Source organism: Ranitomeya imitator, chromosome 4 (assembly GCF_032444005.1).
Source record: "Ranitomeya imitator isolate aRanImi1 chromosome 4, aRanImi1.pri, whole genome shotgun sequence".
Taxonomy (NCBI): domain Eukaryota; kingdom Metazoa; phylum Chordata; class Amphibia; order Anura; family Dendrobatidae; genus Ranitomeya; species Ranitomeya imitator.
This window is the reverse complement of record NC_091285.1, coordinates 633,151,431-633,175,223: the sequence shown is the minus strand read 5'-3', so window position 1 is coordinate 633,175,223 and position 23,793 is coordinate 633,151,431. Positions and strand designations below refer to the sequence as shown.

General features: G+C 45.4%; 1 protein-coding gene across 2 annotated transcripts; it reads right to left on the bottom strand.

The window, feature by feature from the left end:
- Nucleotides 1–809: 809 nt before the first annotated feature.
- Nucleotides 810–23,711, bottom strand: GIPC1 (GIPC PDZ domain containing family member 1). 2 transcript variants are annotated; one of them, XM_069766780.1, is made up of 7 exons: nt 23,580–23,711; nt 16,981–17,302; nt 14,856–15,041; nt 13,877–14,057; nt 4,526–4,641; nt 4,138–4,219; nt 810–1,628 (listed from the first exon to the last, which is right to left on the bottom strand). In XM_069766780.1, exons 2-7 carry the CDS (start codon nt 17,263–17,265, stop codon nt 1,477–1,479), a joined length of 1,002 nt encoding a protein of 333 aa, XP_069622881.1. In that variant the 5' UTR covers nt 17,266–17,302; nt 23,580–23,711; the 3' UTR covers nt 810–1,476. The 2 variants fall into 2 exon arrangements, with proteins under 2 accessions (XP_069622881.1, XP_069622882.1); XM_069766781.1 differs by having other exon boundaries at nt 4,535–4,641.
- Between the last annotated feature and the right edge of the window lie 82 nt (nt 23,712–23,793).

The window sequence follows — 23,793 nt, the reverse complement described above, 5'->3', positions numbered from 1 at the left end:
TGTGGACTGGGGCGCCATCCACTTTTATTCTAATTTGTGGTGGGTTTCGCACTGAGAACCTATGACAATGTCTGAATGTTGACCGACGAAGGTCTAGATTTCCAAAATCTAGCAAAATTAGTTAGATTAAAGCACCACTCCAGTGTTTTTTTTTATAATTTCAGCACTGGAGCGGTGCTACTGAACTTCCCTGACACTGCCAGCCCACATAAGGATCACTGGGTGAATTTGACTTCTTAGAAGGTTTTGTCCGGGACTATTACTTTGCTTATATAGCGCCAATAATTCCAAAGCACTTTACAACCATTATCGGCACTGTCCCCACAATCTAGATTCCCAATCAGTATGTCTTTGGAGTGTGGGAGGAAACAGGAGAACCCGGAGGAAACCCACACAAACCTGGGGAGAACCTATAAACCCCTTGCAGATGTTGTCCTTGGTGGGATTTGAACCCAAAACCCCAGCGCTGCAGTGCTAACCACTGAGCCACCGTGCTGCCCCCCTACTAACATATTGATGGCACATACGCAGGAGAGGTTACCAGTGTAAGATGATTGGTTGGTCTGCCATCTGGTTGACATTTGCAATGTAAGGAGCCACATTTATATATTGGTTATGGTGAAGTACTACAGTCTATCCCCCAGGTAGCATCTGATGAGTGGAGGGGTGCCACGTGTTGGAGCCCACCTATGGTCATCAATATGTTAGCCTTAAAAAAAAAACAAAAAAAACTTTAATTCTATTTATCACTATCGTCCAAAGCCTAATTTTTATTTGTATCCCTCCCAAGAAGAAATGGAGAACACCCATGTATAAAATCTTTTAATAAATCCTGTTCTTCGTTTCTCTTACAATCATAATAAGGAACACAGAAAATAGACTTGTGAGTTGACGACATAAATTATCTAAGGTCAATGATTCCTCCGGGTCAGTAAGACGCACTATAAACATTATTGCAATTCTGCCTCCCAGACACCGGGTGGCGCTAATTAACCAGCATCTTCTGAAGACGGAGGGGTCTGTAACATACGACTCTTTTAGCAGATATAGACTTTAACGTTAGAAAAATGTCCTGTAAGGGTGGGAATGTCACCGGCGTGCGTTTCCGCATTGAGGGTCCGACTATTCCAGTAGCTTATCTCATTTTTGTAGATATTCGGAATATCCCTCCGAGGAATGTAGTGGAGCGTTATTGTGGAGGTTGTAGTGTGCAGTACGGTCCCCGCCATCTTCGGTCCTGCGGTGGGTTTGGATTCTGAAAACGTAATGTCTATGCCCATTCGTATCAGTCACCCAGAGGTTAATCAGTGCCAGGGTCCTGACAGCAGTGGTTTAGCCCTTATCCGATCCCGTGTCACCAGTGTGCCAGTCCTCCACCCACCTCCTAGGGCTGGATGAGAGAAGATGTGGACGGGAAGCAGCGGATCCAACCCCCTTTATAAAAGACCAAGGGCAAGATGCCGGGGTTAAGAGAATTCAGTAGCGTCCGGCCTTGGCATCGCCTATTGCGCCCCAGACATCAAAGACGAACTCGTCTGGGAAAGCGAAGTCCCCTAGCGTGCGGTCCAAGGCCTGGGAGAAGTCGTCAGGGTTCTGTTTATCCATGCCGAGCTCCACCATGGTGCCAGCTGCAAACGAGGGCAACAAAAGGTCAGAATGCAGAATATCTGGCGCGGATTTCACATTCACTCATCCAATTAAACTAAATTAAATAAATTATAGACCAGGGAGGAAAAAAAAAAGGAACACGAAGCAGTAATGATATTGAGTCGATCTGTGCAGCCGACAGTTTAACCATCAGGGGCCACTTACTATAACTACATGATGGAGCAAGGCGAGCGCTCCCCCTGATAGAGCACTACTCTCATCAGCCGCTTCTCACTGACCCTGAAACTAGTGATACTCACTGTGTGAGAATCTGAGAAATCACCACATGCAAAATAACCTGGATGGCAAGCGGGGTGTGTCCATGAACCACCCATAATGAACCTCCAGGCTAATTTAAATATGGCTTTAAAGGGGTTGTCCACTATTAGGACAACCCCTTCTGGACCCCCATCCTTTCACCCAGTAAAATAAAAACTTACACTCCCCTCCGTTATCGGTGCCGTTCCAGCGGTGTTGACACCGACTCTCCTGGTGGACATTGTTATGTCACGTGATCCCTGTGGACAATCAGCACTGGATTTATTCTCCTACGGACATAATAGACATCCGGAGAGGGCAGCCGCAGCGCACACTTTTTCCGGATGTCTTGATTTGTCTGAAGAAAAGGAGCATGATGCCGATTGACCTTAGTGATCGTGTGACATAATGTCCCCCGGGAAAGCCAGTGCCGACACTGGAAGCATGTATAAGTGGTGTTATATTACTGGGGAAATAGGAATTCACAAGGGGTTTCTAAGAGTAGTGGACACCCCCTTTAACCCCTTCATGACCTTGGGATTTTCCGTTTTTGCGTTCTCGTTTTTCGCTCCCCTCCTTCCTAGAGCCAGAACTTTTTTATTTTTCCATCAATTTGGCCATGTGAGGGCTTATTTTTTTGCGGGACGAGTTGTACTTTTGAATGACACCATTGGTTTTACCATATCGTGTACTAGAAAACGGGAAAAAAATTCCAAGTGCGGTGAAATTGCAAAAAAAGTGCAATCTCACACTTGTTTTTTGTTTGGCTTTTTTACTAGGTTCACTAAATGCTAAAACTGACTTGCCATTATGATTCTCCAGGCCATTATGAGTTCATAGACACCAAACATGTCTAGGTTCTCTTATCGAAGTCGTGAAAAAAAATTCCAAACTTTGCTAAAAAAAATTTTTTTTTACATTGCGCAATTTTCCGATACCCGTAGCGTCTCCATGTTTCGTCATCTGGGGTCAAGTGAGGGCTTATTTTTTGCGTTCCAAGCTGACGTTTTTATTGATACCACTTTTGTGCAGATACGTTCTTTTGCTCGCCCGTTACTGCATTTTAATGCAATGTCACGGCGACCAAAAAAACGTAACTCTGGCGTTTCAATTTTTTTTCCTCGCTACGCCATTTAGCGATGAGGTTAATCCATTTTTTATTGATAGATCGGGCGATTCTGAACGCGGCGATAATAAATATGTGTATATTTGATTTTTTTATTGCTTTATTTTGAATGGGGCGAAAGGGGGGTGATTTAAACTTTTATTTTTTTTTCACTTTTTTTTTTTTTTTTTTTTTACACACTTTTGCCATGCTTCAATAGCCTCCATGGGAGGCTAGAAGCTGGCACAACTGGATCGGCTCGGCTACATAGCAGTGATCATCAGATCGCTCCTATGTAGCTGAATTGCAGGCTTGCTATGAGCGCCGACCACAGGGTGATACTCACAGCAATCCGGCATCAGCAACCACAGAGGTCTCAAGGACCTCTATGGTTACTATGCAGACGCATCGCTGACCCCCGATCATGTGACGGGGTCGGCGATGCGAGCATTTCCAGCCCGATGGCCGGAAGCAGCGGTTAAATGCCGCTGTCAGCGTTTGACAGCGGCATTTAACTAGCTAATAGCGGCGGGTGGATCACGATTTCACCCGTCACTATTGCGCGCACATGTCAGCTGTTCAAAACTGCTGACATGTCCCGGCTTAGATGCAGGCTCACCGCCAGAGCCCGCATCAAAGCTGGGGTTCTGACCTCGGACGTACTATCCCGTCCAAGGTCAGAAAGGGGTTAAAGCTTTAAAAATAATGGTAAACCGTAGCATTTTAAAGGTCTACAAAATGTACAAGATACACAAACCCATTCCTTTTTAATGTCTCGCTCTAAACTCCCAACCCAGAGACTGGTAATTTTCCCGCCCCTCTTCCTTCATAGTTCAGATCTGACCTCATCTTTGGCTGTTAGGCAACTGTCTGCAGCAGGAACCTCTCCCCCCACAACTCCTGAAGAAGGAGACCAGTAATGCTCTTTGTCACCATTCAATAGATTTCTAAGCCAATGACTTGACTTTGACAGCCCTTTGCTTGAAATGCTGCGTCAAAGTTGATCTTCTTACATTTTCCTCAGAAACAATAATCTGCAGTGACTTTATCAATTTATTACTTTAGCAATGCAAAATATACCGTAACAGGCAATAAAACGACCGATCACCAGGTTCTAGTGAACTCACCCAGATCGCTGTCTCGGATGCCCATGTAGCTCTCCAGGAGATCGTCCACTTTCTGTATGGCTTTCTCCTCAATGACAGAGACCTGGAGTCAGGGGAATGGACACAGCAGAGTGGTCAATTTGTATCGGCCCCTAATTGTCGCCCCAGATCGTAGAATCGTACTGCACTCATCCCTACTAACGCACTCATCCCTACTAACGCACTCATCCCTACTAACGCACTCATCCCTACTAACGCACTCATCCCTACTAACGCACTCATCCCTACTAACGCACTCATCCCTACTAACGCACTCATCCCTACTAACGCACTCATCCCTACTGTCTCCAACCTTTCTGTACACACAACAGCAGCTCCTCCACCAAAGACTTCAGTGCACAAATCCCACCTCTCTCACCAGCTCCTCCACGGTCGGTGGTCCCTTGGCTCGGAGGCGTAACGTTCCTCTACCTGAGGATATCCCAGCACTATTTGCGGATGAGTTGGAGCGCTGACCGATCATATCTGAGAAGAAACAATGAACATATATTTACACAGAGAAATCTCTTAAAGCAAACACACCTCACCTACTGTGGGGGGCTAACAACGGCTAGTCTCTCCTGCTTCCACCTAGTCCATGGCACGCGGCCATTAAATGATCATCTATCAGCCACATGCAAGCCGGCTGCCGGACGTTTTATGGACTTACTGATTGCACTTCCAGAACGATCGTTTACACCATATAATTGTTCTCGACAGCACATGTATACACAGGATGATGGGCTGTCGAGAACGATGATTTTAAAGAAAAAAAAAAAAAACCTAGAAGAACGAGTATTTTGCTCCTGTATCAGACAATTGACAGCTGTTTAGACAAGCAAATACGGTACTTGGGAAAACCGCGTTCCTAGGAATGCTTGTTCACGATTATCGGCAATTGTAAACGCGCCCTTACTGGAACAGGATCAGTCAGAGAGATGGGGGCTGTGGACACGCAGTGGTATGTTCCTGCAATACACCAGCAAATGGACCCTCTACTTACCAGCCTCCAATTTTAATACACATGACATGACCAACATTTTCAGAAAAGTATTTATTGTCTAAATCAGGTTTTTATGGTGCGTAGCTTGTAGAAAAGTTGGACAATTTTTTTTTTTACTTTTTTTTGGGGGGGAAGGGGGTGGGGGGTGTGGAAAAGAAAACAAAAAAAAAAACAAGTATTGCCCCTTGTAAAGTAAACAATGTCCTATACTCACCTCCTGCATCGGCGGTCCGTTCCACTGGTGCCGAGTCTCGAGTGACCACTTGCTATGCCACGCGAGCCCCGCGGCCAGCGTCACTGGAACAGCACTGGTGCAGGCGGTGAATATAGGGTATTTTTATTTACATAGGTCACTGCATTATTAAAAATGGGTTGGCCAGGCACTGGACAAGGCCTAAAATATTATGTTCCTACATTCAGTTGGGAACATGGACATTAGCACCAATAGGTTACCATCACCAATGTAGGGAGGAGGAGGTGAGCTGTGACATCGCCTATTGTGAATGGTGGATCCTGTCTTAATCACACTTATATAAAAGGTGTTGTCTGGCATGGATGATAATGGGACTGCAGAAAAGTCATTTGTACAGAACAGAATGTATGTATGTACAGTTATATGAAAAAGTATGGGCACCCCTATTAATCTTAAGCTTAATGTTTTATAAAAATTGTTTTTTTTTGCAACAGCTATTTCAGTTTCATATATCTAATAACTGTTGGACACAGTAATGTTTCTGCCTTGAAATGAGGTTTATTGGACTAACAGAAAATGTGCAATCTGCATTCAAACTAAATTTGACAGGTGCATAAGTATGGGCACCCCACCAGAAAAGTGACATTAATATTTAGTAGATCCTCCTTTTGCAAGAATAACAGCCTCTAGTCACTTCCTGTAGCTTTTAATGAGTTCCTGGATCCTGGATGAAGGTATTTTTGACCATTCCTCCTTACAAAACAATTCCAGTTCAGTTAAGTTTGATGGTCGCCGAGCATGGACAGCCCTCTTCAAATGATCCCACAGATGTTCAATGATATTTAGGTCTGGGGACTGGGATGGCCATTCCAGAACAGTGTAATCGTTCCTCTGCATGAATGCCTGAGTAGATTTGGAGCGGTGTTTTGGATCATTGTCTTGCTGAAAGATCCATCCACTGCGTAACTTCAACTTTGTCACTGATTCCTGAACATTATTGTCAAGAATCTGCTGATACTAAGAGGAATCCATGCGTCCCTCAACTTTAACAAGATTCCCGATGCCGGCATTGGCCACACAACCCCAAAGCATGATGGAACCTCCACCCAATTTTACTGTGGGTAGCAAGTGTTTTTCTTGGAATGCTGTGTTTTTTGGCCGCCATGCATAACGCCTTTTTGTATGACCAAACAACTCAATCTTGGTTTCATCAGTCCACAGGACCTTCTTCCAAAAAGAAATTGGCTTCTCCAAATGTGCTTTTGCATACCTCAGCCGACTCTGTGGCGTGCTTGCAGAAACGGCTTCTTTCGCATCACTCTCCCATACAGCTTCTCCTTGTGAAAAGTGCGTTGTATAGTTGACCGATGCACAGTGACACCATCTGCAGCAAGTTGATGCTGCAGCTCTCTGGAGGTGGTCTGAGGATTGATCTCACCATTCTTCTCTGCCTTTCTGATGTTTTTCTTGGCCTGCCACTTCTGGCCTTAACAAGAACTGTACCTGTGTTCTTCCATTTCTTTACTATGTTCCTCACAGTGGAAATTGACAGGTTAAATCTCTGAGACAGCTTTTTGTATCCTTCCCCTGAACAACTATGTTGAATAATCTTTGTTTTCAGATCATTAGACAGTTGTTTTGAGGAGCCCATGATGCCACTCTTCAGAGGAGATTCAAACAGGAGAACAACTTGCAAGTGGCCACTTTAACCCCTTCATGACCCAGCCTATTTTGACCTTAAAGACCTTGCCGTTTTTTGCAATTCTGACCAGTGTCCCTTTATGAGGTAATAACTCAGGAACGCTTCAACGGATCCTAGCGGTTCTGAGATTGTTTTTTCGTGACATATTGGGCTTCATGTTAGTGGTAAATTTAGGTCAATAAATTCTGCGTTTATTTGTGATAAAAACGGAAATTTGGCGAAAATTTTGAAAATTTCGCAATTTTCACATTTTGAATTTTTATTCTGTTAAACCAGAGAGTTATGTGACACAAAATAGTTAATAAATAACATTTCCCACATGTATACTTTACACCAGCACAATTTTGGAAACAACATTTTTTTTTGCTAGGAAGTTATAAGAGTTAAAATTTGACCAGCGATTTCTCATTTTTACAACGAAATTTACAAAACCATTTTTTTTAGGGACCACCTCACATTTGAAGTCAGTTTGAGGGGTCTATATGGATGAAAATACCCAAAAGTGACACCATTCTAAAAAATGCACCCCTCAAGGTACTCAAACCCACATTCCAGAAGTTTTTTAACCCTTCAGGTGCTTCACAGCAGCAGAAGCAACATGGAAGGAAAAAATGAACATTTAACTTTTTAGTCACAAAAATTATCTTTTAGCAACATTTTTTTTATTTTCCCAATGGTACAAGGAGAAACTGAACCACGAAAGTTGTTGTCCAATTTGTCCTGAGTACGCTGATACCTCATATGTGGGGGTAAACCAATGTTTGGGCGCACGGCAGGGCTTGGAAGGGAAGGAGCGCCATTTGACTTTTTGAATGAAAAATTGGCTCCACTCTTTAGCGGACACCATGTCACGTTTGGAGAGCCCCCGTGTGCCTAAAAATTGGAGCTCCCCCACACGTGACCCCATTTTGGAAACTAGACGCCCCAAGGAACTTATCTAGATGCATAGTGAGAACTTTGAACCCCCGGGGGCTTCACAAATTGATCCGTAAAAATGAAAAAGTACTTTTTTTTCACAAAAAAATTCTTTTAGCCTCAATTTTTTTCATTTTCACATGGGCAACAGGATAAAATGGATCCTAAAATTTCTTGGGCAATTTCTCATGAGTACACCGATACCTCACATGTGGAGGTAAACCACTGTTTGGGCACATGGTAAGGTTCGGAAGGGAAGGAGCGCCATTTGACTCTTTGAATGAAAAATTATCTCCATCGTTAGCGGACACCATGTCGTGTTTGGAGAGCCCCCGTGTGCCTAAACATTGGAGCTCACCCACAAATGACCCCATTTTGGAAACTAGACCCCCCAAGGAACTTATCTAGATGCATATTGAGCACTTTAAACCCTCAGGTGCTTCACAAATTGATCTGTAAAAATGAAAAAGTACTTTTTTTTTTCACAAAAAAATTCTTTTCGCCTCAGTTTTTCATTTTCACATGGGCAATAGGATAAAATGAATCCTAAAATTTGTTGGGCAATTTCTCCCGAGTACGCCGATACCTCATATGTGGGGGTAAACCACTGTTTGGGCACACGGCAGGGCTCGGAAGGGAAGGCGCGCCATTTGACTTTTTGAATGGAAAATTAGCTCCAATTGTTAGCGGACACCATGTCGCGTTTAGAGAGCCCCTGTGTGCCTATGCATTGGAGCTCCCCCACAAGTGACCCCATTTTGGAAACTAGACCCCCCAAGGAACTTATCTAGATGCATATTGAGCACTTTAAACCCCCAGGTGCTTCACAGAAGTTTATAATGCAGAGCCATGAAAATAAAAAATAATTTTTCTTTCCTCAAAAATGATTTTTAGCCTGGAATTTCCTATTTTGCCAAGGGTAATAGGAGAAATTGGACCGCAAATGTTGTTGTCCAGTTTGTCCTGAGTACGCTGATACCCCATATGTGGGGGTAAACCACTGTTTGGGCGCACGGCAGGGCTCGGAAGGGAAGGCACGCCAATTGGCTTTTTAAATGGAAAATTAGCTCCAATCATTAGCGGACACCATGTCACGTTTGGAGAGCCCCTGTGTGCCTAAACATTGGAGATCCCCCACATATGACCCCATTTTGGAAACTAGACCCCCAAAGGAACTAATCTAGATGTGTGGTGAGGACTTTGAACTTCCAAGTGCTTCACAGAAGTTTATAACGCAGAGCCATGAAAATAAAATAAAAATTTTGTTTTCTCTAAAATGATCTTTTAGCCTGCAATTTATTATTTTCCCAAGGGTAACAGGAGAAATTTGACCCCAAAAGTTGTTGTACAGTTTCTCCTGAGTACGCTGATACCCCATATGTGGGGGTAAACCACAGTTTGGGCACATGTCGGGGCTCGAAAGTCAAGTAGTGACATTTTGAAATGCAGACTTTGATGGAATGCTCTGCGGGCGTTACGTTGCGTTTGCAGAGCCCCTGATGTGGCTAAACAGTAGAAACCCCCCACAAGTGACCCCATTTTAGAAACTAGACCCCGAAAGGAACTTATCTAGATGTGAGGTGAGCACTTTGAACCCCCAAGTGCTTCACAGAAGTTTATAACACAGAGCAGTGAAAATAATAAATACGTTTTCTTTCCTCAAAAATAATTTTTTAGCCCAGAATTTTTTATTTTCCCAAGGGTTACAGGAGAAATTGGACCCCAAAAGTTGTTGTCCAGTTTCTCCTGAGTACGCTGATACCCCATATGTGGGGGTAAACCACTGTTTGGGCACACGTCGGGGCTCAGAAGGGAAGTAGTGACTTTTGAAATGCAGACTTTGATGGAATGGTCTGCGGGCGTCACGTTGCGTTTGCAGAGCCCCTGGTGTGCCTAAACAGTAGAAACCCCCCACAAGTGACCCCATTTTGGAAACTAGACCCCCCAAGGAACTTATCTAGATATGTGGTGAGCACTTTGAACCCCCAAGTGCTTCACAGACGTTTACAACGCAGAGCCGTGAAAATAAAAAATCATTTTTCTTTCCTCAAAAATGATGTTTTAGCAAGCAATTTTTTATTTTCTCAAGGGTAACAGGAGAAATTGGACCCCAGTAATTGTTGCCCAGTTTGTCCTGAGTACGCTGATACCCCATATGTGGGGGTAAACCACTGTTTGGGCACATGTCGGGGCTCGGAAGTCAAGTAGTGACGTTTTGAAATGCAGACTTTGATGGAATGGTCTGCGGGCGTCACGTTGCGTTTGCAGAGCCCCTGGTGTGCCTAAACAGTAGAAACCCCCCACAAGTGACCCCATTTTGGAAACTAGACCCCCCAAGGAACTTATCTAGATATGTGGTGAGCACTTTGAACCCCCAAGTGCTTCACAGACGTTTACAACGCAGAGCCGTGAAAATAAAAAATCATTTTACTTTCCTCAAAAATGATGTTTTAGCAAGCAATTTTTTATTTTCTCAAGGGTAACAGGAGAAATTGGACCCCAGTAATTGTTGCCCAGTTTGTCCTGAGTACGCTGATACCCCATATGTGGGGGTAAACCACTGTTTGGGCACATGTCGGGGCTCGGAAGTCAAGTAGTGACGTTTTGAAATGCAGACTTTGATGGAATGGTCTGCGGGCGTCACGTTGCGTTTGCAGAGCCCCTGGTGTGCCTAAACAGTAGAAACCCCCCACAAGTGACCCCATTTTGGAAACTAGACCCCCCAAGGAACTTATCTAGATATGTGGTGAGCACTTTGAACCCCCAAGTGCTTCACAGACGTTTACAACGCAGAGCCGTGAAAATAAAAAATCATTTTACTTTCCTCAAAAATGATGTTTTAGCAAGCAATTTTTTATTTTCTCAAGGGTAACAGGAGAAATTGGACCCCAGTAATTGTTGCCCAGTTTGTCCTGAGTACACTGATACCCCATATGTGGGGGTAAACCACTGTTTGGGCACACGTCGGGGCTCGGAAGGGAAGGAGCACCATTTGACTTTTTGAATAAAAGATTGGCTGGAATCAATGGTGGCGCCATGTTGCGTTTGGAGACCCCCTGATGTGCCTAAACAGTGGAAACCCCTCAATTCTTACGCCAACACACCCCTAACCCTTATCCCAACTGTAGCCGTAACCCTAACCACAACCCTAACCGCAACACACCCCTAACCACAACCCTAACCCCAACACACCCCTAACCCTAACCACAACCCTAATTCCAACCCAACCCTAACCCTAAGGCTATGTACCCACGTTGCGGATTCGTGTGAGATTTTTCCGCACCATTTTTGAAAAATCCGCGGGTAAAAGGCACTGCGTTTTACCTGCGGATTTCACCTGCGGATTCCTATTGAGGAATAGGTGTAAAACGCTGCGGAATCCGCACAAAGAATTGACATGCTGCGGAAAATACAACGCAGCGTTTCCGTGCGGTATTTTCCGCACCATGGGCACAGCGGATTTGGTTTTCCATAGGTTTACATGGTACTGTAAACCTGATGGAACACTGCTGCGGATCCGCAGCGGCCAATCCGCTGCGGATCCGCAGCCAAATCCGCACCGTGTGCACATAGCCTAATTCTAAAGGTATGTGCACACGCTTTGGAAAACGCTGCGGATCCGCAGCAGTTTCCCATGAGTTTACATTTCAATGTAAACCTATGGGAAACAAAAATCGCTGTACACATGCTGCGGAAAAACTGCACGGAAACGCAGCGGTTTACATTCTGCAGCATGTCACTTCTTTCTGCGGATTCCACAGCGGTTTTACAACTGCTCCAATAGAAAATCGCAGTTGTAAAACCGCAGTGAAATGCGCAGAAAAACCGCGGTAAATCTGCCATAAATCCGCAGCGGTTTAGCACTGCGGATTTATCAAATCCGCTGCAGAAAAATCCGCAGAGGACCAGAATACGTGTGCACATACCGAAACCCTAACCCTAACCCTACCCCTAACCCTACCCCTACCCCTAACCCTACCCCTACCCCTAACCCTACCCCTAACCCTAACCCTAACCCTAACCCTAGTTCTAACTCCAACCTTAGTGAAAAAAAAAAAAATTCTTTATTTTATTATTGTCCCTATCTATGGGGGACAAATGGGGGGGGTCATTTACTGTTTTTTTATTTTGACCACTGTGATAGATTATATCACAGTGATCAAAATTCACATTGGAACGAATCTGCCGGCCGGCAGATTCGGCGGGCGCACTGCGCATGCGCCCGCCATTTTGGAACATGGCGGCGCTCGGGGAAGAAGACTGACGGACCCCGCCAGGATCGGTAAGTATAAGGGGGGGAGATCAGGGCACAGGGGGGGGAGATCAGGGCACGGGGGGGCGTCGGAGCACGGGGGGGGAGGGATCGGAGCATGGGGGAGAGTGATCGGTGTGCGGGCGGGTGGATCGGTGTGCGGGCGGGTGGATCGGTGTGCAGGGGGGGGGGATCGGTGTGCAGGGGGGGTGGTTCGGAGCACGGGGGGGGATCGGAGTGCGGGGGGGTTTGATTGGAGCACGGGGGGGTGTGATTGGAGCACGGGGGAGCGGACAGGAGGACGGGGGAGCGGAGCACAGGACGGAGGGGAGCGGGCCACAGATCGGGGGGCTGGGGGGGCGATCGGAGGGGTGGGGTGGGGGCACATTAGTATTTCCAGCCATGGCCGATGATATTGCAGCATCGGCCATGGCTGGATTGTAATATTTCACCATTTTTTTAGGTGAAATATTACAAATCGCTCTGATTGGCAGTTTCACTTTCAACAGCCAATCAGAGCGATCGTAGCCACGAGGGGGTGAAGCCACCCCCCCTGGGCTAAACTACCACTCCCCCTGTCCCTGCAGATCGGGTGAAATGGGAGTTAACCCTTTCACCCGGCCTGCAGGGACGCGATCTTTCTGTGACACAGCATATGCGTCACAGGTCGGATTGGCACCGACTTTCATGACGCATACGCTGTGTCACAGGTCGGGAAGGGGTTAAGTAGCTTTTCTCATGATTGCATACACCTGGCTATGAAGTTCAAAGCTCAATGAGGTTAGAAAACCAAAAAAAGTGCTTTAGTAAGTCAGTAAAAAGTAGGAAGGAGTATTTAAAACAAGAAAATGATAAGGGTGCCCATACTTATGCACCTGTCAAATTTTGTTTCAATGCAGATTGCACATTTTCTGTTAGTACAATAAGCCTCATTTCAAGGCAGAAACATTACTGTGTCCAACAGCTATTAGATATATGAAAGTGAAATAGCTGTTGCAAAAAAAAAACAATTTTTATAAAACATTAAGCTTAAGATTAATAGGGGTCCCCAAACTTTTTCATATAACTGTATGTATGGCCTAACTGCTAGTGATTTCTGATCTTTGCAGCACTGTCCACAATTTATTATTATTATACATTTATATAGCGCCATTTATTCCATGACGCTTTACATGTGAAAGGGGCAAATCTAGACAATAGCAGTAACTGGAGCCAAATGCAGTATTCTGAGCGAAACCTCAATCAGAACTGAGCAAATAGTCACACCCTGTACTAGCTGCGCTGAGCATTACCCCGTGAGATCCCTACATCAGCAAACATTACACAAAGCCTGGAGAAAATACTTCTGAGCCATAATTCATCAAATCAGGGCAGAGACCAGCATGAGGCAATGTGGAGATATGTCACAAAATAAAGCTTAGGGTGTGACTAGAGAAAAACAGACTTTACAAGTAAAAAAGTACATGCAATAACTCCATATTATGTACAAAAAGTATTAAAAACTGACCGTGATGCGGCTTGTCGAAAAGGATCGGCGACTGCACAAGACGGCTACTGCCTTATTTAATTTATTATGGGGCCGCTGAAGATTGCAGGGTACGGCGCAGGATGGGGATGTTCTCATCTGCCCTTCATATATGAGTGTTATCAGCTTACCAAAGGCTTTTCTGGGTTCACACAGCTTCACTGTGAAGGCTCTTCCTCGGGGCAGTTCCTTCAGCGTTCGGGCCACCTCAAAGTGCCGGCTACCAATCAGATTCTTCCCGTTAATGGATTCTATCATGTCCCCCACGCTGATGAGCTGCATCCTGTGGATGATGCTGCCTTCCTTAATACGCTGGCGATACAGCAGAGGTCAGAGGTTAGAAAGTCCAAGATTACGCCCACGATATACACATTGGCCAAATGATGGGTCTGATGATCCTTTGGTTGGCAGCGCTCACTCCTGATCCCTCTGTAGGCAGGAGCAGTAAGCGATCCCGTGTTCTCTATAAGAGCGCCGCTGTCTCTTCCTAGAGAACAGAGTCTTATTCTCTACAGGAACAGAAAGCGGGCATGCCAAATCCTCCCATCTCCCACATCCCCCCACATACTCGCAGACAGCCGGGAGGACCCCACACACACGCAGACAGCCGGGACGACCCCCACACACGCAGACAGAAAGCCGCAAGAAACCCCCACACACGCAGACAGCCGAGAGGAACCCACACACACGCAGACAGCCGGGAGGAACCCCCACATACACAGACAGCCGGGAGGACCCCCCACACGCAGACAGCTGGGAGGAACTCCCACACACGCAGACAGCCGGGAGGACCCCCCACATACGCAGACAGCTGGGAGGACCCCCCACATATGCAGACAGCTGGGAGGACCCCCCACATATGCAGACAGCTGGGAGGACCCCCCACATACGCAGACAGCCGAGAGGACCCCCCCACACGCAGACAGCCGCGAGGAACCCCCACGCACGCAGACAGTCGGGAAAACCGCCACAACACACGCAGACAGCCAGGAGGAACCCCACACACGCAGACAGCCGGAAGGGACTCCCCCCACACACACACACACACATGCACACCCCATCGTGGGCTTTAATTCATGCACTAAAACAACTTGGATCTTTTTATACTACCTTGATAAAGGCATAACCAGAGCCGTTATCAGTGATGGTCAGGCCCAGCGAGTCTTCAGATTTATACACCTCAAGCTCTTTTTTCTGGCCTCGTACGTGAGCAAAGATGAAGTCTTCCAGGCCTATCTGACCCCCCAAGAGCTTGTCCATGTCCAGACGGTGGGTGTTCAGTGTGCAGAACATCACCTGGAAGTACCAGAGCGAGAATTAAATATGGTATTAGAAAATGCAGGGAAGGCACAAGACGCGGCTCCTCTGCACCGAGATGTCCATCTGCACATACCAGTCGGTATAAAATGGACCGACTCCTAAAATATATAATACACCGGGTACAGTAGTACAACGCAGGATGTGCTGTAAATGTTTTCATAAGAATCTAGGACCTATATATGTCTGATCTAAGGATCTGGGCTTTTAGTTGAGATGAATCTGTGCTTTATGTACATGATCAGTTGTGACTGGTGCCGTGGGGTCAGGGAAATTGAGGAGTCGGAGGTTTGGCTTACTGACTCCACAGCCCTGATACAAACACAATGTTATTGGTGACTATAAGGAGCAAAGAGAAGCCATAATTACAGACCACACTCAGTCTGACTCCCGGCGCTGCACTGATACTGGAGGAAACCATAATCATTGCTTACACCATAAACACAAAGTTATTGCACAAACAGCGGCAGTAATAAAGCAGGAGGAGTGGAAAATAAAACCTGAATGATAAACCACTTAGTCATTTTCACCCATTAAATGATGCAATTTTTTTTCTTCATTTTTGCATTTTTTGTTTTCTTTTTTTCTTCCAAGAGTCATAGCTTTTTATTTTTAATCTAATTTGTGCATTCATAAAGCCGTGAGACAGGATAGAGTTACAGTGTTGAAGGATACCATTTATTTTATCATATAGTGTCCTGAAAAATGGGGGAGGGAAGCCAAATCAGATGAAAAAAAAAAAACTGCAGTTCCATTGTTTCTTTAGTTTTCGTTTTTACAGCAATATCTGTACAATTACAGCAATACCAAATCTGGAAAGGTTTTTTTTTTGTTTTTTATTTAATGGTTAAAAAAAAAAATCCGAATTTTAAAAACTAAATAAATATTTTAAAAAAGCTACATAAATTAAATAATAAATATAAGTAACTTATTTTAACCGTGTGAAGGATTGGTTTATTTTTACAATTTGTATTGGTACAATTTTGGGGTACATCAAAAGTTTTGATTGCCTCGTTATGCATTTTTAGAGGAGATGTGGAGACCAAAACAAATGGCAATTTTGGTATTTCAATATATATATATATATATATATATATATATATATATATATATATATATATATATATATATATATATATATATATATATATTATATATATATATATATATATATATATATTTTTTTTTTTTTTTTTCTTTTTTTTTTTTTTCATTTTATTTTTTTTCCTTTCTTTACAGCATTTAAGGTACGTTTAAAATATATATTTTTTTAATAGATCATACCTAAATGGATGCAAAGCTACCAAAAATCTTTGATAGAGAGAAAAACGAAAAAAAAAAAAATTCAAGCAAAATAAAAATGGGGACTAAATAAAAAAAAAATAAAAAATGGAAAACTTGCTTTATAGGTTTCATTTACATGGTGCTTAGTGTAAAAAAAGCGATCTTGTGGGTTAGACAGTGTGATCTTTTAGAAGATCGGATTTTAGGGGAGCTGCGACACTATGATTATTTTTTGTTTGAATGAGAAATAGGCAGCAAATTCAATTTTTTTGTACTTTTCACTATTTTTTTTTTTTTTTTAAATCTTTTTAGGGGACTTGAAATAGAGATTGTTTGATCTCTTGTTCTATTATGCTTAATTTTTACTACACACTGCAATATAGTAAAAACCAAACCTAGGGCTGGGTTCAGAGGAGCACCAAGATGGCAGCAACACGTAGGCACTCAGTTTCCCCCGCAGCTCATATCGCTGCTGTTAGAACCAGGTGCTGGCCCTGTATGGAGTGGGCACAGCTCCTAAGCCCCCTCCAGGCACCCGTATCTGCTCCATGACTTAATGGTATGTCACGGAGCGAAAAGGGGCGACGTCTCATCTTTAGCTGACAGCTCTAGACCTCACCTGCCATGTACTCACCTCACTTGCAGTTATATTGAATGCCTCTGCTATCTTGGCGTACAACTCCTTCACATTGCTGAACCCCTCAATCCTCCCAGTAGGGCTGCCGTGAGCCAGCTGGGCATGGAAAACCAAGCGAGGTCGCAGTGCAGGAGCAGGGGGTGGAAGGCCTGCTATCTGCGGTGAGATGGAGCTGCCGGAAACACTGTCAGCATGGGATATTCCCAAAGCGGTGCGCTCGCCCACATCGTCTTCCTCCATCAGCGGAGAAGCCTTCTTTCTTCGGCCGAGACCCAGCGGCATTGAGCCTCGTCTGTTGTACACAATCCGTAGGAATAAGCTGCAGGGAAGAACATCGAAGACAATGTGAATATATGGCCTATTGACTGAGGTTGCCCAGTTCACCGTGTGTGCGTGTACTGCAGGAGATTCAGGTTGCTCAGGCCAACCGTGTGTGTACCGGAGATTAGGAGATTGAGGTTGCTCAGTTGAAGTGTGTGTGTTCGTTCTGGAGGAGATTGAGGTTGCTCAGTCCCATCGTGTGTATGTGTACTGGAGGAGATTGAGGTCACTGAGTCCCATCGTGTGTGTGTGTGTACTGGAGGAGAATGTGGTGTGTGCGTACTGGAGGAGATTGAGGTTGCTCAGTCCCATCGTTTGTGTGTGTACTGGAGGAGATTGAGGTTGCTCAGTCCCACCATGTGTGTGTGTACTGGAGGAGATTGAGGTTGCTCAGTCCCACCATGTGTGTGTGTACTGGAGGAGATTGAGGTTGCTCAGTCCCATCGTGTGTATGTGTACTGGAGGAGATTGAGGTTGCTCAGTCCCACCATGTGTGTGTGTGTACTGGAGGAGATTGAGGTTGCTCAGTCCCATCGTGTGTATGTGTACTGGAGGAGATTGAGGTTGCTCAGTCCCACCATGTGTGTACTGGAGGAGATTGAGGTTGCTCAGTCCCACCATGTGTGTGTGTGTACTGGAGGAGATTGAGGTTGCTCAGTCCCATCGTGTGTATGTGTACTGGAGGAGATTGAGGTTGCTCAGTCCCACCATGTGTGTGTACTGGAGGAGATTGAGGTTGCTCAGTCCCACCATGTGTGTGTGTGTTCTGGAGGAGATTGAGGTTGCTCAGTCCCATCGTGTGTATGTGTACTGGAGGAGATTGAGGTTGCTCAGTCCCACCATGTGTGTACTGGAGGAGATTGAGGTTGCTCAGTCCCACCATGTGTGTGTGTGTACTGGAGGAGATTGAGGTTGCTCAGTCCCATCGTGTGTATGTGTACTGGAGGAGATTGAGGTTGCTCAGTCCCACCATGTGTGTGTACTGGAGGAGATTGAGGTTGCTCAGTCCCACCATGTGTGTGTGTACTGGAGGAGATTGAGGTTGCTCAGTCCCACCATGTGTGTGTGTGTATTGGAGGAGATTGAGGTTGCTCAGTCCCATCGTGTGTGTGTGTACTGGAGGAGATTGAGGTTGCTCAGTCCCATCGTGTGTGTGTACTGGAGGAGATTGAGGTTGCTCAGTCCCACCATGTGTGTGTACTGGAGGAGATTGAGGTTGCTCAGTCCCACCATGTGTGTGTACTGGAGGAGATTGAGGTTGCTCAGTCCCACCATGTGTGTGTGTGTACTGGAGGAGATTGAGGTAGCTCAGTCCCATCGTGTGTGTGTACTGGAGGAGATTGAGGTAGCTCAGTCCAACCGTGTGTGTACTTGACCCCAAACTTTAAACAGCTACCCGTAGATAAAAAGGGACGTACTATGGCCTGACCAAATGTTACCACAAAATGTCAATCAGACTACCTTACGATAGTACCCTACGTCTGAGGAAGCAGTCTGCTGAAAGCAATTCCCAGGACCCTTCTATACACCATCAGCCAAGCATCCATGTGTTATCAGTGAGTAGAAGTCACATCCCAAAACTTATGATTGCTTTTCTCACAAAAGAAAAAAAAAAAGGATTGGATATGTTGAAATCCAAAGGCCTCATCCTTTTTTCCTTTTTAACCCTGACATCTCACGTTGGGTGAAAAGTAGTGGCCCCTACTGACCTCACATCAGTGTTCCTGTAAACACTTGGGCTTAGCCAGCATATATCTAATGTGTATGGGGGCCTTTGAGAAATGTTGTCGGCAGCACGACTACGGACGGCTCCACATGATGAGTTTCATGCAGAAGCAGAAATGAGGATTAGACGGAAAAAATCTGAGCAGCAATTGATCCAAGGTGCGACATTTTTAAGAGTATGTTCCCTTTGGGTGGAAAGGCAATGGATTTTCTTTACAGAATATCTGCTGTATTTTACAGTACCTGCGTTCCACATGAGATTTTTAGTTCCCTCTGCAGACAAACCATGTCACTTTAAGCTGCAGATTGAACAGTGCATTTCACCAATTGCAATGCGAAGGATGATAAACGCAGGCTTAAATTTTAGCGTGCATGCGTGTAGGATATGTTCACAGAGGGGATTTTAGCATGCATGCGTGTAGAGTGCAGTATATGTTCACGTGGGGGATTTTAGAGTGCAGTATATGTTCACAGGGGGTATTTTATGGTGTGTGTGTAGTATATGTTCACGGGGGGGATTTTAGCGTGCATATGTAGTATATGTTCAAGTGGGGGATTTTAGCGTGTGTGTGTAGTATATGTTCACGTGGGGGATTTTGGCATGTGTTCACGGGGGGTATTTTAGCATGAGTGTGTAGTATATGTTCACGTGGGGGATTTTAGCGTGCATGTGTAGTATATGTTCACGTGGGGGATTTTAGCATGTGTTCACGGGGGGTATTTTAGCGTGCGTGTGTAGTATATGTTCACGTGGGGGATTTTAGCATGTGTTCACAGGGGGTATTTTAGCATGAGTGTGTAGTATATGTTCACGTTATGGGATTTTAGCGTGCGTGTGTAGTATATGTTCACGTGGTGGATTTTAGCGTGCGTGTGTAGTATATGTTCACGTGGGGGATTTTAGCGTGCGTGTGTAGTATATGTTCACGTGGGGGATTTTAGCGTGCGTGTGTAGTATATGTTCACGTGGGGGATTTTAGCGTGCGTGTGTAGTATATGTTCACGTGGGGGATTTTAGCGTGCGTGTGTAGTATATGTTCACGTGGGGGATTTTAGCGTGCGTGTGTAGTATATGTTCACGTGGGGGATTTTAGCGTGCGTGTGTAGTATATGTTCACGTGGGGGATTTTAGCGTGCGTAGTATATGTTCACGGGGGGATTTTAGCGTGCGTGTGTAGTATATGTTCACGGGGGGATTTTAGCGTGTGTAGTATATGTTCACGTCGGGGATTTTAGCGCGTGTAGTATATGTTCACGTGGGGGATTTTATCGTGCGTGTGTAGTATATGTTCACGTGGGGGATTTTAGCGTGCGTGTGTAGTATATGTTCACGTGGGGGATTTTAGCGTGTGTAGTATATGTTCACGGGGGGATTTTAGCGTGCGTGTGTAGTATATGTTCACGTGGGGGATTTTAGCATGTGTTCACGGGGGGTATTTTAGCGTGCGTGTGTAGTATATGTTCACGTGGGGGATTTTAGCGTGCGTGTGTAGTATATGTTCACGTGGGGGATTTTAGCGTGCGTGTGTAGTATATGTTCACGTGGGGGATTTTAGCGTGCGTGTGTAGTATATGTTCACGTGGGGGATTTTAGCGTGCGTGTGTAGTATATGTTCACGTGGGGGATTTTAGCGTGCGTGTGTAGTATATGTTCACGGGGGGATTTTAGCGTGCGTGTGTAGTATATGTTCACGTGGGGGATTTTAGCATGTGTTCACGGGGGGTATTTTAGCGTGCGTGTGTAGTATATGTTCACGTGGGGGATTTTAGCGTGCGTGTGTAGTATATGTTCACGTGGGGGATTTTAGCGTGCGTGTGTAGTATATGTTCACGTGGGGGATTTTAGCGTGCGTGTGTAGTATATGTTCACGTGGGGGATTTTAGCGTGTGTGTGTAGTATATGTTCACGTGGGGGATTTTGGCATGTGTTCACGGGGGGTATTTTAGCATGAGTGTGTAGTATATGTTCACGTGGGGGATTTTAGCGTGCATGTGTAGTATATGTTCACGTGGGGGATTTTAGCATGTGTTCACGGGGGGTATTTTAGCGTGCGTGTGTAGTATATGTTCACGTGGGGGATTTTAGCATGTGTTCACAGGGGGTATTTTAGCATGAGTGTGTAGTATATGTTCACGTTATGGGATTTTAGCGTGCGTGTGTAGTATATGTTCACGTGGTGGATTTTAGCGTGCGTGTGTAGTATATGTTCACGTGGGGGATTTTAGCGTGCGTGTGTAGTATATGTTCACGTGGGGGATTTTAGCGTGCGTGTGTAGTATATGTTCACGTGGGGGATTTTAGCGTGCGTGTGTAGTATATGTTCACGTGGGGGATTTTAGCGTGCGTGTGTAGTATATGTTCACGTGGGGGATTTTAGCGTGCGTGTGTAGTATATGTTCACGTGGGGGATTTTAGCGTGCGTAGTATATGTTCACGGGGGGATTTTAGCGTGCGTGTGTAGTATATGTTCACGGGGGGATTTTAGCGTGTGTAGTATATGTTCACGTCGGGGATTTTAGCGCGTGTAGTATATGTTCACGTGGGGGATTTTATCGTGCGTGTGTAGTATATGTTCACGTGGGGGATTTTAGCGTGCGTGTGTAGTATATGTTCACGTGGGGGATTTTAGCGTGTGTAGTATATGTTCACGGGGGGATTTTAGCGTGCGTGTGTAGTATATGTTCACGTGGGGGATTTTAGCATGTGTTCACGGGGGGTATTTTAGCGTGCGTGTGTAGTATATGTTCACGTGGGGGATTTTAGCGTGCGTGTGTAGTATATGTTCACGTGGGGGATTTTAGCGTGCGTGTGTAGTATATGTTCACGTGGGGGATTTTAGCGTGCGTGTGTAGTATATGTTCACGTGGGGGATTTTAGCGTGCGTGTGTAGTATATGTTCACGTGGGGGATTTTAGCGTGCGTGTGTAGTATATGTTCACGGGGGGATTTTAGCGCGTGTAGTATATGTTCACGTGGGGGATTTTAGCGCGTGTAGTATATGTTCACGTGGGGGATTTTATCGTGCGTGTGTAGTATATGTTCACGTGGGGGATTTTAGCGTGCGTGTGTAGTATATGTTCACGTGGGGGATTTTAGCGTGCGTGTGTAGTATATGTTCACGTGGGGGATTTTAGCGTGCGTAGTATATGTTCACGTGGGGGATTTTAGCGTGCGTGTGTAGTATATGTTCACGTGGGGGATTTTAGCGTGCGTGTGTAGTATATGTTCACGTGGGGGATTTTAGCGTGCGTGTGTAGTATATGTTCACGTGGGGGATTTTAGCGTGCGTGTGTAGTATATGTTCACGTGGGGGATTTTAGCGTGCGTGTGTAGTATATGTTCACGTGGGGGATTTTAGCGTGCGTGTGTAGTATATGTTCACGTGGGGGATTTTAGCGTGCGTGTGTAGTATATGTTCACGTGGGGGATTTTAGCATGTGTAGTATATGTTCACGTGGGGGATTTTAGCGCGTGTAGTATATGTTCACGTGGGGGATTTTAGCGTGCGTGTGTAGTATATGTTCACGTGGGGGATTTTAGCGTGCGTGTGTAGTATATGTTCACGTGGGGGATTTTAGCGTGTGTAGTATATGTTCACGGGGGGATTTTAGCGTGCGTGTGTAGTATCTGTTCACGGGGGGATTTTAGCGTGTGTAGTATATGTTCACGTGGGGGATTTTAGCATGTGTAGTATATGTTCACGTGGGGGATTTTAGCGTGCGTGTGTAGTATATGTTCACGTGGGGGATTTTAGCGTGTGTAGTATATGTTCACGTGGGGGATTTTAGCGTGTGTAGTATATGTTCACGTGGGGGATTTTAGCGTGCGTGTGTAGTATATGTTCACGTGGGGGATTTTAGCGTGTGTAGTATATGTTCACGTGGGGGATTTTAGCGTGCGTGCGTAGTATATGTTCACGTGGGGGATTTTAGCGTGTGTAGTATATGTTCACGGGGGGATTTTAGCGTGCGTGTGTAGTATCTGTTCACGGGGGGATTTTAGCGTGTGTAGTATATGTTCACGTGGGGGATTTTAGCGTGTGTAGTATATGTTCACGTGGGGGATTTTAGCGTGCGTGTGTAGTATATGTTCACGTGGGGGATTTTAGCGTGCGTGTGTAGTATATGTTCACGGGGGGATTTTAGCGTGCGTGTGTAGTATCTGTTCACGGGGGGATTTTAGCGTGTGTAGTATATGTTCACGTGGGGGATTTTAGCGTGTGTAGTATATGTTCACGTGGGGGATTTTAGCGTGCGTGTGTAGTATATGTTCACGTGGGGGATTTTAGCGTGCGTGTGTAGTATATGTTCACGTGGGGGATTTTAGCGTGCGTGTGTAGTATATGTTCACGTGGGATTTTAGCGTGTGTGTGCAGTATATGTATGTGTACTGTATATGTGTGTATATCTGTATGTGTGGTGTATATACAGACTCCAGTAATACACCCTACCATACAACCACTGTGCCTATGACACCGCACACACTCCTGTCCAATAATGTGCGTCTGTCACCAGGTCCCATACATCACATGCTCATACACCCTCCATACCTCTCTTCTCCCCCGTCCTCCTATCACGGGCAGATACCCGGCGCTTCCGCCTGTGTCTCTCTTTCTCGCTCCCCGGTGACACTTCCGGTTTCGGTGACTCTCCCCACATTAGTCAGAGTGGGCGTGGCTACATGGGGAAACCGTGTCATATGGCGGCCAATCAGAGAAGCTGACTACACCAAGGTGGGCGTGGCCGCTTGAAGGCCTTTTGTGT

Excerpts from the sequence above, each read along its gene's own strand:
- GIPC1 (XM_069766780.1), bottom strand. The coding sequence starts at position 17,265 with ATGCCGCTGGGTCTCGGCCGAAGAAAGAAGGCTTCTCCGCTGATGGAG. Across the intron at positions 15,042-16,980 it reads TCAATATAACTGCAAGTGAG|GTGATGTTCTGCACACTGAA; the intron begins GTGAGTACATGG and ends TGGTACTTCCAG. Across the intron at positions 4,220-4,525 it reads TGGAGGAGCTGGTGAGAGAG|GTCTCTGTCATTGAGGAGAA; the intron begins GTGGGATTTGTG and ends CCCTGACTCCAG.